Source organism: Aquila chrysaetos, chromosome 18, assembly GCF_900496995.4.
Source record: "Aquila chrysaetos chrysaetos chromosome 18, bAquChr1.4, whole genome shotgun sequence".
Taxonomy (NCBI): Eukaryota; Metazoa; Chordata; class Aves; order Accipitriformes; family Accipitridae; genus Aquila; species Aquila chrysaetos.
The window spans coordinates 21,434,733-21,449,114 of NC_044021.1; the positions used below are offsets into that span (position 1 = coordinate 21,434,733).

Sequence of the window (14,382 nt, forward strand, 5' to 3'; positions counted from 1 at the left end):
CCTCCCGGTTAAAACACCCACCGGACCTCTCCTAAAACATCCACCCACCCGAGCTACCATCGCGCGGCCAGGGGCCCGTTCTGCAAGGTGCGCTCACCGGGTATCCTCGGAGACACCGCGCGGCCCTAAAACGGCTCCTCCGGCATCGCCCTCGCCGGGTCGTCGCGTACCTGCGAAAAGTCACCGAGAAAATTTCTTGGACGGAGAGGGAAGGAGGTGCTTTCGCCCGGTAGCTGCAGCACAGGCCAGAAGTTAAAATATACGAAAAGAGCTGCTCCCAGCTTGCGCCGGCCCACGGGCTACGGCCTTTCTTCCGTCAACCCGGCAGCTACAAGCAGGATCGAGAGTTGCAGCGGGCTGTAGCGTAGCTCGCTGGGCTAAAATCACCAGACCCTCTTGCCGCTCTAGGACTGCAACACTCTAAAAAGCCCCATGGCTTTTACTCGCCTTCTGGTCTCGGTGAATTGTAATACGCTACATGGCGATCGTACCTTTCCAGCGTTTTTTAAAACAAGCTGCCGGGGGGAAGGAGGCCTGGGCAAGAAAGGGTTTTGAGAGCCCCAAATCTTGTAACCGTTAAAAACTGCAGTAGTATCCGTAAGCGAATGGCAGAAGACCCGCAAAGGAAGGTTTGTGTTGGGATGAACACGCAGCAGCTCCGCAGGCTTTCTTTGAACCCTCTCCCCCTGCAAGCCCTGCGCCGGTTTGCCTGCTCGTAGCTGCGCCCTTGAGGGAGGGAGCAACACGCTCGCAAGCAACCGCAGGGACCTTTTCTCCCCATACTCTCTCCTTTATTGTCATCCGGTTCGCTTCCCTCTTCTCTTTCGATGGCAGTTCCCCCTTGGTGGGCGCTGCCGAGCGTTCTTCTTGCCCGCTCGCTGCCAGCTCGTCACTTGACTTGTAATCATGACTAAGGAGGACGGAGAGAAGCAACTTGTGCCAGCTTCCCACCTCTCTCGCCCAGCTGCCCGGCTTGGCGCAAGGCCAGCGTCGCAGGAAACAGCATTTGAACAGCAGCTGCCATTGCTCCCAGGGCTGCCAGCCGACAAGGCTGACCTGCGAAGCACCAGGCAGACAGCATCTAATGGCAACGGCCAAAAAGAAACAGGAACGTTTCTTCTTCCCAGCTCTGATGATTTGAATTGATATGGAAGAAAAAGACACACTTTAAAAACGCTTGCTTGTGCGTGGAGTTTAAGAGCAGGTATGCGCATCTGAAGATAGCGAAGGCAGTTATGAAGGAGAGCTGACTTGGTAAGCAAAATGGACAAAAATGTTCCACAGGCATTTTTCTGTACGCTGAAGCCTGCTTTAAGAGTGTCCCATTTTAAAAGGTGAGATAAAAACATGTCCCATTTTAAAAGGTGAGATAAAAATAAAAGCAAGATGGGAGGTAAGTTATTTTAATTAATTCGAATCAAGCTACAAACTTTAGTACGTATAGCACCTCCAGAAAATAATCTAGTCCCCATTGTCTGTGTCTGTCTGAGAAGTCATCAACTTTTTGAAGACACTTAATCTCACAGTGGTTGCCTGAAAAGGAAGAAAGAGTAACAAATTACTGAATGATCAGTCACTGAAAAATGCAAACTGTCAAGAAAGGAAAAAAAAAAAAAGAAAAAAATCTTACCCACAGGTTTCCTCACAGTCCCTAATGCAGTGACACAAATCCATTGGGGAAAACTTACCTGTCTTTTTTGCATTGGGATGCAACTGTCCATGCCAGTGACTCACTGCACACAGACATTGCAGGGATCTCAGAAAGTTGTAAATTTAAAAGAAGTGCAATATCAAAGCATATCGGGAGGAACTTTTAAAATCAAGTTCCTGCCATAATTCCGAGTTTCATTATTTTGATGGATTTCAGTTGTACGTTTAGCATTTTCTTTGCGTGGCATGTTACTTTTCTTCTTTGGCTACAGAAGTACAGAAGAAACTGTAGAACTGGTATGCAAAGGCCTTGTATTAAAACCAGGGTAGCTGGTGACGAGGTGCAGAGAAAGACAGAATGGTCAAATGGGACTAAGACTGCAGCTACAAGATCACTGAGTGCAGTATGAATCCTGGAGAATGAAAAGATGCCAAGGGGAGGAAAGAGACAGTATCTGCCTCTTGGGTTTTCTTCCTATCTTTTGAAGAGCTGAGAATTTTCCTTGACAGCAAAATCCCTCTGGCTAAATGGTATTTATTTTCCCTGTTACTTTTCCATGACTCCACCCCTTAGATAAGAAGCAAATGACTCTCGATCACTTGTCACAGGGCGAGGCAGAAGCATACAAACATGTTTATGTGTTTTGGAAAAAAATCGAAAGGGTTAGCTGAAATATTACTTACCAAACAAGCTTTTAATTTCAGATTCAGGAACATAAAACGGTGGGCCTGAAAGAAAATGGGTGAAGCTAATCAGAGAGAAGACACGGGAAGGAGACAAACATTTACACTGCAGCAGGAGAGCCAGCCCCATCACTCTCAGCACCAGGCCCGCAATCGGGCTCCAGTGTGTAGCACCATCTGCAGGAACCAGAAAACACCACGTCCAAGAACTGGTGGCACCTTGGTGGGCCACCAGACAGCTTCAGGTGTTGCTGCCGCATCATCTCCAGGCTGCAGCCAGGGTAGCCACGTTGTCAGAAGTCACAAACATGCTGTGGATGCAACCGCTCTCAGTGCGCTGTGTGAATCTGGCCTACAATCTCTTCATACTACAATGGCAGAGTTAAAGCTAAAAGCCGAATAATGTGAGAGGGAGAACAAAGAATTAAACTATTGTTGCTTAGTGTAACAAGACCTATTTTTTTCAAGGATAATTATGCTGAAGAGCCCAAAAGCAGCAAGAAATCTCCTTCTTTGGAGAGTTAATGATTAACAACAACAAAAAAAATCTTGTAAAATACCTCAGACTTTGGTATGTAACAAAAGTCATAGAAGTAAAAAACACTTTATGATTTTACAGAATTTCACCTCTTCCAAGCATAGTCAGACCATGGTAGTGGCTGGGAGAGAGGCACAAGATGGGCAACACGTTGGGTTGCAAGTACTGGGTAAACGAAGTGAAGCCAATGTTTTTGGGAGTGCTTCAAGCTCCCTAGGCCAGACAGGATGTTACTCTAAGCATTCGCTCTTCCAGCTTCATTGTCACAGCCACACTTCCAGTTTCATTTCATTGTTAATATACCATGTCTGTCCTCCACTTACCCTTAGCATGTCTGAATGCTAGAGAGAAAGCAAATTTAGCCTCAACCTTGGTCAACATCTAAAATTTTTAACGCACAGTTGTATTGGTGTGACCAGCTGACAAAGCTATGCTGATAAAAAACCTGGGGAAGATACTAATGTATCTACCACATCTGTATACGATTTGTATTAAAGCACACAAAATCAAAACATGAACAGTGCAAAGTTCTCACCTTTGTGTTTGTTTGGATCATATGAAACCGTAACGAGGAGATAAGAAGAATTTTTCTCCATTAGGGTGATCATCAGACTGACATAGCTAAAAGGAGAAAGTTATACTTTATTATTTTGGAACTGTACAAACATTTGAGCATAGCATTCAAAATACTCAACAAAAGAGGTAACATGTATTTCTATGCAGAGACAACTTGAACTGAACTGCGCAGAAACTAAGCAAAGCTTAGGCTGAATTTCATGAGAATGAAATTCATGCTACATGTGAAACACCTCAAAGGTTACTGTTTACTCCTCATAAACAAGCATTTATTTTTTTTGCGTATTCATCTCAACACTAACAGACAAAACATAGTATTCATCTGCCACAGTCTAGAATACAGCACACAATACAGTACTGGTCTTTTAAAATTATTGTGAATTCAAGATTATGTATCTAATTAAAAAATCCTGGGGGTAGGGTCAAACTACATTTGGGTTAGCTACAGGCAAGAACGAAAAATTGGAGTAAAGGGAAGTGAGGGAAAAAAGAACAGAGAGGAGAAGCAGATGGGGTGAAAAGGGAATAATAAAATTCAGATGAGACTTGCAGCTCTGCTTCTGCTGGGTTGGAACAAACCACATATTTTCCCACCAAGAGGCAGGGCGGCTTCCTGAAGGAAGCTCACAAATGTAGAGTACAGCACTCTGCAACTGCAGCTGATGCTTGTGGTAGAGAAGAACTTGTGTAGGTTAGTCTTTTAAATGAAAGAGGACTCATCGACAAGTGGCAGGAGGAAAAACGTGTCACTGCATACACGAGAGAAAAGACAATAACAAAACAGATTTACTAACCGTTGTCTGTCGCATGGATTCACAGCTACTAGAGCTCCTCTGTCCCAAACCCCATCAAACTTGCCAACTATTGAGCTAAAGGGAGATGAACAAAAGGCTTAAAAATACTAAAAAGGCACCTTCATCTTTGTTCAGATACTTCTGTGAAGTCACAAGGATTCTACAGCTAGCTCTGCAGATTCCCCACTACCTTTTTGTTACATTCCAGCATTTTCATGATCCAAAACAATATCACCTGGAATCCAAGAAACCTCCCCGGTCCATGGGTCTGCTGTGATAGCAAAGAGGTGCTGGAACTGCTCAGCATTTCCCCATCATTAGGGGATGCTGAGACAAGGCGGGCAGGAAGGAAAGCAGCTTAAACACATTTGGGCTGCATTAAAACAAGGGCTGCAAGTCTGGGTTTTCGGCAATCATATGGAGCAGTGACCCTTGAAGCAGCACTAACATGCACTCAGCACGTCGACAGTTCTTGGCCACCTTCTAAAACCCACACATGATTTCAAATGTGGGTTAAGGAAGGTGCCTTGTTGCTTTACTATCATTGAACTCGGTACACCCAGTAATTTTCAGACACCTCAATTCCCAGCTACATGCCCAGGACAGTTAGCTTCAGCTTGCAATTTGTTCAATGTAAGAAAAGCTAAGTTACACTGCCGCTTGCCTCAGTCTAACACTGCCACAGACATTATTTTTGCTCCTGGATATGCTGGCAGATGGCTTCAGTGACCTCCCAAAACCTGCAAATGGCCAAGACTATGGGGAAGTGCCTTTGTGGTAAGAGCAGTCAGGGTGATACTAGAGATGAGGATATTTGAGGGGGAAGGAAGAGCCTTGTTTCTGGTAATTATTAAAACAGGAGTTTAGAGAATAAGGTAGTAGTAACATAAATTGCATAATTTTAAAGAAAGTCTGAAATAAGTTCACGTAGCAAGAAAAATATGGTATGGAATTGTGCAATACCTTTCTGCCTACTGGGAGGGTGTCAGAGTCCAATTGCATCATCTCTTTCTTCACTTCTGTACTGGTTTTGGCTGGGGTAGAGTTGTATTTCTTCACAGTAGCTAGTATGGGGCTATGTTTTGGATTTGTGCTGAAAATAGTGTTGATAACACACTGATGTTTTCGTTACTGCTGAGCAGTGCTTACACGGTGTCAAGGCCTTTTCTGCTTCTCACGCCCTGCAACCAGTGAGTAGGCTGGGGGGGGCACAAGAAGTTGGGAGGGGACACAGCTGGGACAGCTGACCCCAACTGACCAAAGGGATATTCCAGACCACATGACATCATGCTCAGCAATAAAATTGGGTTGGAGGTTGGGGGGGGGGGGGTGCTACCTGGGGACTCGCTGGGCATCAGTTGGCTGGTGGTGAGCAATTGATTTCATTTTCATCACTTGTCTTTCTTGGGTTTTATTTTCCTCTCTCTTTGGTTGTTGTTTTATTTTTCCTTACAATTTTTTAAAAATTTCTTTTTAATTATTAAGCTGTTTTTATCTCAACCCACAAGTTTCTTTCTCACTTTTACCCTTCTGATTGTCCCCACCATCCCATCGGGGGGGGGGGGGGGGGGGGGGGAAGTGGACAAGCAGCTGTGTGGTGCTTAGTTGCCACCTGAGGTTAAACCACAACAATTTCTTCTGCCTGCTCACTGTTCATTTCATTGTAACGGCATGGCTAAGTCTCTGGCATCTAACCTAGAAACTCATCCTGTATTTCCCACTCTACTGTGATGAGACATGATAACACTTCTAAGTCCTGACTTCTTTTAAAGTTTGCCAAGACCAAGCATCTAATTTAAATAACCAGGCTCTTAAATGAAAGGAGATTTTTAAAGAGACAGTTAAACGTGCAATGGGCACAAGGGGGACAAAGCAAAGTCTAGCAGGGCAGGTGACAAACTTGATCTTCTGAGGCTTGGAGGCTGTTCTCCTCTCTGCGTAGCTGAGTCTGCTGTGTGACCTTAGGCAAGCTCCTCAAGTTTTCTGCACTTGTTTTTTCCTCCCAATTTTAATCTGGTCTAACTGGAATGGTGGCGGTGGCTCCATACAGGCATTTCATGTATTTTACTGCCCACCAATTTCATCAGGGCCTACAGACATCGCAGGCTGCAGGCAGCCTCATGCTGTGGCGTTCCCCCAGTCCTAGTCTCCTGGCTGCGCAGACCTCAGGACCTGCTGAGTGTCTGGGTGCTCCCTGCCTGTCTGCACATCCAATTTCCTTCTGAGGAGAACCAAGCCATGAGGAAAATGTCAAAAAAGGTACACAGCTGTCTTTCATCCTGATGTGGAGTCAGGATGAAGCTAAGTTGTTAGGAAGTGCTCCTGTTGGTGTACCTTTCACTGTATCACTACCCAATCTTTTAGCCCTACATTATCTCCTGCTATGTGTTTATATGGCATGTAGCATGAGAGATCACAGTCTAAGTACTACTACAACTAATAAAAATTGACGTGTCAAGCAGAAATTCACGTATCTGCAGAAATCCCACTGGATTTAAGCAGTAAAGTTTTGAATTTCTATCTCTGCACATGTTTAGTAGTTTCAGTTAATGCAACTGTAGTTTTTTTTTTTTTTTAAAGTCTTGCAGCCATAACTGTATTAGGAGGTACAATGGTTGTGTAACGTAACTGTTTTACATATGTCCCAGAGTTCCCACAAAGAGCAGTAATTCCTGTTACTCTTTAACTAGCAAGAGTCTTTGAAATGTCTCATTCTGACAAAGGTCAGGAGTACATTTGAGTTCTCCTCTAATGACTGCTAGGCTAATGGAGATCAAAAGGATTTGTTAGCAGGCCAGCCTCAGCAAGAGAGAAATAAGTTTAATTTCCATAATTACTGGGTAATTAATCAAATTGTCTGTACATAGAAACTAGAAGAGTGTGTGCATTTTTCTAGTCACAGGTATCTGCTGACTGCTGTAGGGAATGGAGTTCACACTTTCACGATTACTGCACCCAGTACAGAACCATGCATCCAGAACATGTATCTGCCAATTTATTTTGTGGATGACAAACTAGGTACTGGACCCAGTAATATGCACTGAAAATGTCATTAATTACCTATTTTGGGTTTATTTCATAGTATTGTTCCACCATGTTATGACAGAAGTTACAGGTTTCACCATGCTACTTGCTACACAACTTAGAGCAGAATTTTTAAAAAATTGCTGACAAGAAGCTTAAGCAATCCCTGGGCAACTTGTCAGCTCACAGCAAGAAGGATTTATAGGGATCTACACAGCAAGTAGCTACACTGCAGGGGCAAGGCGGGGAAGAAACCAGGCAGTATCTACAAAGTCACGTTCATATACAGCCCATCTGTTCCAAGGCACTCACGCTGCAGGACTAGTTATATATACACTATTCAGACTAACCGGAGTCAGCTGCACCAGCAGAAGTCTTCACAACGGTCTATTGTCTAAAAGACTTTAGACTCTAGTAATGAATATTCTTTTTTTTCCAGTTTATGCAGATGAAGAAAAAAAAAAAAAAGGATCGTATAGTAAATACCTCATTCTGGTGTCCTAAACTAGCTATTGCACCTGTATATGTAGTAGCTCTGAAAAGCCCATCCAAGTAAAGATTAAGACTTGCCCTCCTTCTTCTTACTGAACAGCCTTGGAACAATTTTTTGTTCCTGACAGTTGTTTCTAAGAAAAGCAAACACACACACAAAGCTTCACCAAAACCTTATAATCTAGGGAAAATCATGTCTGAGTAAGAACTGCAACAGGCAGGAACTATAGTGCAGGACTCTGGGCACCTTCAGCTTCCTACAAGACACATTACAAAACCAGAAACACCACCACTTTCCTGCTCCAGCTACCTCGGCACCAGTGTAGGCGTGAGGACATTTTAGGACAGATTTAAATATGCCTGTTGCCAACACCACTAGGAAACTTCTGAGGACAAATAAATATACCAGATGCATTACTGTCCAAGGCAGAGTCTTCTATGCTAGAGGCTGGAGAGAGTGCTAAGTCCTCCTGTAGTCTCTGAACAACTTGGTAATTTTCAAAATTTCCCCACCAGCTGATACTTGAGCAGAAGGTCAGGTGCAAAGCCACCACAAAATATGAGAAGCAACGCTTGAGGCCACAGAGCACACTGGGTTGAAACATTTTTCAGGAGTCAATAGAGCAGACTGTATTGAAGTGTTTTGCATTTTCTGTTGTCTCTTTTAACTAAGTACATTTTAGCACTAAAAATCCTCACAAGACATTAGTAAGTCGAGCCATGCTTGTCAAGACACTTGCAGAGTCAGTGTTTGACAATATATTATGTGGTCCCATACACTGGAGTGATGTGATGTACTTTAAGTCCATCGAGAAAAGTATGTTAAGTAAAGCGTGGGACACATATAATCAATGGGTACAGCTTACCTACGCATATGTTAATCGATAGTTTGGGGAAAAAAAAATATTTAGTACTTAGTTAAATGAAAAGCTGACTAAGACGACACCTCTGGGTATATTCTCTTTACTTTTACTGAGCTACTCTGAGTAAGGGATTATGCTAGGGTTTGGCTTCGTAGAAGCCATCAATAATGTTAATTTGTTTTTACCGTAAAAGCAAACCTGTTTTTCTATAACTTTCACAGGATGGCTTAGAACAAGAAGCCAATTTAAAGATACTTAGCTGGCGTCTTTATCTAATGGTCAACAACACAGTTTTTGTTGGAGATTGGTTATTCACATTCCTCATACAAGTTAATAAGAGTTTTCTTGGGAGAACCCGTTCCAAATCTTTATGGCTGATTCAAATAAAATAGTATGACAGTATTATGACAGAATTAATACATGTTTGATTATAGCGAATTGTAAAACACACTGTGTGTTCCTACCTGGACAAATCATAAATACTGCAGCAGTACAGAGAAATGTTCCCAGAGGCACTCTACAGTAAAAAGCAAAGGAAACAACACTCATCAGCAAACTATCTTTAAATATGCTCTTGTAAGCGTATATTTATACTTTATACCCTAAAATATAGACATATACTATTTTTAAATATACACTTAGGTGTAACGGGGAAAAACTGTGAGATACATTTTTAGTTTTAATTTACTGAGGTACCTCTCCTGATCCCCTCCAGAGAGGTTCTGATCTATCAAGGCATGCAACTGTTCGTTTTTAAAATACATTGACTTTACATTCAGGTGCTTCAATATCATAAGGAAAGAAGGCCAAAGTAATAAGCTGAAAAGAAGAATTTCTCAGTCCAAAATTACAACTCAGAGCTTCCTTTCAGACCTCTTCAGGAGAGGTGAACCATTACCAGTGAGACAGAAGCATAAAAGCCGAATGACTCGTTTGCTCAGTTATACCTGCATTGCATGATTAACCACACCAGATCATTTGACAACGCAGTAAACATACCTGCAACTTTTTTGCTCCTGAAATCTCCGGGACTGGTTCCTCGCAATAAGGCAGATTGTGTTCTGCAAAAAATTCCTTCAGCGCTTGCTCACTGACTTCCACACCAACCACGCTGTGTCCCATATCCGCCAGCCTGCGCACAGCAGAGAGAGGTCCCAAGTTCACGCGAGGCCCACAGGTTGGGCCATTACCGAATGTGTATCTCCCATGCAGCATTTATTCATTAGGGAAACCCTGGTTTTATGACACACTGGTATATCTAATCCTGACTTTCTGGAGCATCCACATTTTATTGAACACCTCCCCTCCGTGATCTGAGCTTAAATTAGCACCACTCAGCATACAGTTGACAAGGACTTACAGGCTTTATTTGGATTCAATGGATTATTCATTTATTTCTAGGAACCTGATGAAAACAAAGGTGATTACACCGAGTAACTGTCCATTTCGGTTTACAGAAATATGTTCTGCACTGGACTGCAGCATCTGAGGCATGCTGTCCACCAAGCTGCCCCTGTGGCTCCGCAGTTAGCAGGCAGCAGGGTGCGGTAACCTCTTCACTGCTGCAGCTCAGCGCAGTAAGTAGTTACCATGATAAAACCTGGTAACTGGGACTAACTCGGTTCCTGGAGGATGCAGTTCAGTCAGGGTTTTTTGGGTGGTGTCCCCTGCCTCCAAGAAAAAACACTGGCTTGTACAGCCCCTAATTATAAATACAACCCACCCAAAAAAGTAAAAGTAAAATAACAAATGTAAAAAAGAGGAAGTTATATTTAGCCCAAATCATTTAAGTTCCCAGTGTGACATGCCACACAATCCCTTGAAAATGTGCTCTGGCACAACCAACCTCATTGTGGGCAATTTAAGCTGGCATTGCCACCACAAATTCAGCATTCCCTAAGCTGAACTTGGGACAGTCAGGAGGACTTTCAGGTTCGTCCTTATCCATCCCATTTATGCTACTATACAAAATGCCAGCAAGCGACACCAAACTTCCTCCTCCCTTCAGCCTCCAGTGACGCTGCTTTCCTACCAGCGGAGATGCGGCATGTTTCCATTGGCCCATGTAAGGTTGGGAATTCCCCCTCTCCCTCCCTCCCTCCCCACATCAAATAAGATTTTTGCTCTTAGAATCTCTACTTTACCATTTCATCTCTACTGCTTTACCACAAAGTGGGAAAAATAGCCTCAGTCCACTCCTGCCATTTAAAAGAACATCCAGATACTTCTGGAAGAGCCTGCAGATGAAGAACAGACATGTTTTACTTAACACTGCAAGTACTTGTGCCGGCACATTAAAAGCCAAGTGCTACACACTATGCCAGGTAGCACACAAACTCCATGATGGAACATAGGTTCTTAGTTCAACCTGCTTCGCAGCATTAGAAATAAAAACATAAAATAAAAACATTCACCTTCCATTTACTTAGCAAGAAAGTAAATTTGATTTCTGTTAGAAACGAACACATTTCTGTTTGTTCTGTTTTCTCTTTGTCTTTTCAAGTAAACACCCCAACCAACCCACCTCTAAGAGGGCCACAACAGACAGCTTAAACAGAACGATTATTAAACTTCTGTACCAATCAAATCACTTCCACTCATCTTAAATGGAAGTTTCCTTGGTTGAAAGACTCTATAATCAGGTTTGCTCTCTTAGGTCCCTGTTTTCCAGTGCACAATAATTGCTCTGATGCCACTGGCATTATTTTTTCAGGCCTCAGTTTCATAATTTACGAGCAGCAGGGCAGAGCTTCTGCATCAGAAAATTTAAGATTTTTAGCCACGCTATCCAGGCTTGACAGTTTAAAACCCGATTCAACAGTAAAAGTTCTAAGTTCATTTCAATGCTTTCTTTTCTCTGCCTTTCTTTGACAAATGTAGGTCACAAAAATACATATTTTAGTTTCAAGCTGTGCCTGTGTAAAATAATTTTCCTTTTGTAAATGCTCCATTTTCTATCAGGAGTTTTTTTTAATAAGTCAAGTCATTCATCTCACGGCGTTTCTTTAAGCAGCTAAGGCAGGAGAGCGAAGTCACGTACGGATGCCCTTGTTCCTTGTGAAACCCGATGTTACCCGTTTCCCATTTTTGCAGCCATTCCTCCTCGGTCACCACTCTGTCTTTCTGTGACCCAATACCAGAGCCTTCCAGCACCCCATCTGCCGAGCGCTCCATCGTCCCCAGGGAGTGCTAGGAGCTGTGAAAAAAAAAGAGAGAAAAAATGCCCCCCACCCGATGAGTAGTTTGGAACCGGCTCTTGCTTCCTAGAACGGCATAAAAATTCAGCACGGTTTAAGAGGTTGTAATTTGGCGGCTGTCGAGGCGCAGCTGTACTGAACGCGACCGAGCCTACCCTCGCTGTCGGCTAGGCTTCTCCCCCCGGAGGGAAGCCTGCTCAAACGCGCCCCGTCCGGCGTTAGGGAAGCGGCGGTGAGCTGCCGTTCCGCACACAGCTGGAAGCCACCCCCGGGGCGGGGGGGGAAGAACGGCGGGCCCGGTCCCGGGGCCGGGAACCGAGCAGGTAGACGCCGACACTTGTCCCTCTCTCCCACGCGAATCCCGTGGGCAAACCGGGGTGGGGCGGGGGCGAGAAGCGGCTGGTTGCGAAGAGGACCCGTAAGGAGCCGGCGGTGCTCGGCACCTCTCCCCCGCCGGGCTGGCGGCGGGTACCTGCGCGGCGGCGGCGGCGGCGGCGGGTCCGGCGGGGGCTGCGGGGCCGGGGCGGCTCCTCCCCGCCCTCCCCCTCGCTACGCACCGCGGAGAGCGGAAGCGGCGGCAGGAGGAGGCGGGCTGAGGGTGCACGGCACCGGGGAGGAGGAGGATGGCGGTGGGGATGGCGGCGGCGGTGAGTGACCCCCTTCCCTCAGCTGCAGCGCCCGCCGCGGAGGGGGGAGGGGGGGCCGCCTGCTCCCCCCCTCCCCGGGCGGCGGGGCAGGTGCGAGCGCTGCCCCCGTCCTCACCTCCCCGCTTCTCCCTTCCTTCCCCCCCCCCTCCCTTCTCCTCCCTTTTCTCCCCCCCCCCCCCCGCTGCAGCTCTAGCAGGAGGCGGCGCGGACACGCGTGAATGTGGTCTCCGGCCCCCGAGTGACCCGGCCCCGAGGTGAGTGCCAGGCGCCTCCGCCCCGGGGGAAACCTCCCTCCGGTGACATCCCCTCCGGGGTGGGGGGGGGACGAGACACACACGACACAGCCTTCCCCCGGGGAACCCCCCCCCTCCCCTGCTCCGGGGACCCCACTGCCGGCCGCCAGCTGTCACGGCCGCGGCGCTGCCGAGCGCCGGCCCCGGGGCCGCGGTGGGGGCGGGCGGCTGTCAGCCTGGGCCGGCTGGGCGCCGGGCTGGGGAGGGGGGGGGGGGGGGGGGCGAGTTTTAAAGCTGGGAGCACTTCGTGGTCCCACCTCCCCTTGTTTGTCAGGCTGCGCTCGTTTCCTTCTTTCTCTGTGTCGGTGTGTGCGTGTGGTTTCTTTTTTTTTTTTTTTTATTCTCTTCCCCCCCAAGACAAACTTGCTGTCAACTGCACAGGTAAACCCCACAAAGCTTTCCCGTGTAGGCCACGCGTTACAGACGGATGAAATGTTATAGAATGTGACAGCGTATTAGGCGTCTGTTTCTCCCCCCTTTTAAAGGGTTTGTTTTCTCAGCCAGTAAGATAATGTTTATAGGATGCAGAGTCATATAAAGCTTAGTAAAGTAAGTGATGTTTGCTTGTTCTTTAAAAATTTGTGGGGTTTTGGGAGGGTGTTGCTTGTTTGGGGAGGGGAAGTGGGGACAAAGTGGCATACAACTGAAAGCAATGGCCTTGCTTACAGTTACGTGCATAAGCCGATCTATTTTTCTTTCTCTTTCTCCCCACCTCCCTCCTCCCCCTCCCGTAGTGCTTACAGCAAAAATGTTTATGATTCTGTATGCCTGGCCTCTGCCTTTCGAAACAGGAGGCCTCTCTGAATCTTAAATATTTTTACCAACCTTCTCAGTGAATGATAACTGCCGCCTTTTATTTTCTAACCCCGTACACGCAATGGAACAGATGCGTGTCCTTTTACCTTCACGGATAAAGGGCCTTGCAGCAGCAGCAGACTGTGATCACCTGGCAGTCACCAAAATGAGTCGCCCGGTGCCTTGCTCACCACCAAGGTAGTCCGTAGCCTCCGCCTGTAAGGGCAACACCACAATGATTATCTGGCGTCAGAAGTTAAGGTGATAGAAAGAGATACTGTTGTGTCGCTGATCCAGAAGGAAAGCTCCTGGGGAAAAAAGCCACCATTTCCTGGGGGGTTACACAGTAGTTAGGGAAATCTCATGTAAACGAAACTGGTTGGTTTTCCTTTCTCTACTCTGCAACCTTATCCACCCCCATGCAGTGGTAAGTTATGGTGGAGTCATGCTTTCGTTTTTTAGGTAATAAAGACTGACTTAATTATTTTTTTCCTCCCTCTAATTAGTTATAATTGGGGGGGCGCATACAAAAAAGAAAGTTATTTTTTGTATTGGGTTGTCTGAACTAGTTTTTCACTTACGTGGATATCATGTGACTTCCCTTCCCCTCCCAAATCAATTTCTTCTATCTTTAGAGGAGAATAAAGCACCAGTTTACTTGATTTGCATCAGCTTCGTTTGAAACTCTGTAAAAATGTCCATTCTCTCTTCCTGTTGCCTTTACTTTTAGCAGAATTCCTGAACGAAGCTACTGCTACCATGTCCATCACTGTCAGCTTGAACAAGGAAGATGCAGCCTGGAACAGAGATAATTGAGAAGTCTCAAATA

At 45.7% G+C, this 14,382-nt stretch overlaps 2 protein-coding genes and 1 long non-coding RNA gene across 8 annotated transcripts in view; 2 read left to right on the top strand and 1 right to left on the bottom strand.

Annotated features, from left to right (window-relative positions):
* Nucleotides 1–39: 39 nt before the first annotated feature.
* On the top strand, nucleotides 40–3,384 carry LOC115352969. The gene is made up of 2 exons (XR_005930815.1): nucleotides 40–1,254; nucleotides 2,356–3,384. It is a non-coding gene; the product is annotated as an uncharacterized LOC115352969 (long non-coding RNA).
* TPMT (thiopurine S-methyltransferase) lies at nucleotides 1,388–13,770 on the bottom strand. Of its 4 annotated transcripts, none has more exons than XM_041118308.1 (9): nucleotides 13,661–13,770; nucleotides 11,662–11,817; nucleotides 10,766–10,858; nucleotides 9,621–9,753; nucleotides 9,086–9,138; nucleotides 4,243–4,317; nucleotides 3,408–3,493; nucleotides 2,335–2,379; nucleotides 1,388–1,533 (listed from the first exon to the last, which is right to left on the bottom strand). In XM_041118308.1, exons 2-9 carry the CDS (start codon nucleotides 11,793–11,795, stop codon nucleotides 1,418–1,420), a joined length of 735 nt encoding a protein of 244 aa, XP_040974242.1. In that variant the 5' UTR covers nucleotides 11,796–11,817; nucleotides 13,661–13,770; the 3' UTR covers nucleotides 1,388–1,417. The 4 variants fall into 4 exon arrangements, with proteins under 4 accessions (XP_040974242.1, XP_029897676.1, XP_040974243.1 ...); XM_030041816.1 differs by lacking the exon at nucleotides 13,661–13,770 and adding an exon at nucleotides 12,291–12,410; XM_041118309.1 differs by lacking the exon at nucleotides 13,661–13,770 and adding an exon at nucleotides 11,974–12,247.
* Nucleotides 12,120–14,382, top strand: part of KDM1B (lysine demethylase 1B) — a 29,221-nt gene continuing 26,958 nt past the window's right edge. The window contains exons 1-2 of one of the 3 annotated variants that reach the window (XM_041118305.1): nucleotides 12,120–12,141; nucleotides 12,653–12,719. The gene's annotated coding sequence lies outside the window, so the exon portion shown is untranslated. Of the gene's footprint in view, nucleotides 12,142–12,389; nucleotides 12,466–12,652; nucleotides 12,720–14,382 lie in introns of those variants that run through there. The other 2 variants (XM_030041806.1, XM_030041804.2) reach the window with 2 other exon arrangements.

Bases quoted from the DNA above. Each gene is read 5' to 3' on its own strand.
- TPMT (XM_041118308.1), bottom strand. From the start codon at position 11,795: ATGGAGCGCTCGGCAGATGGGGTGCTGGAAGGCTCTGGTATTGGGTCA. The intron at 4,318-9,085 runs GTAGGAACACAC...ATCTCCCTTTAG, and splicing joins AGTATTTATGATTTGTCCAG to CTCAATAGTTGGCAAGTTTG. The intron at 1,534-2,334 runs GTAAGTAATATT...CTTCCTTTTCAG, and splicing joins TGAAATTAAAAGCTTGTTTG to GCAACCACTGTGAGATTAAG.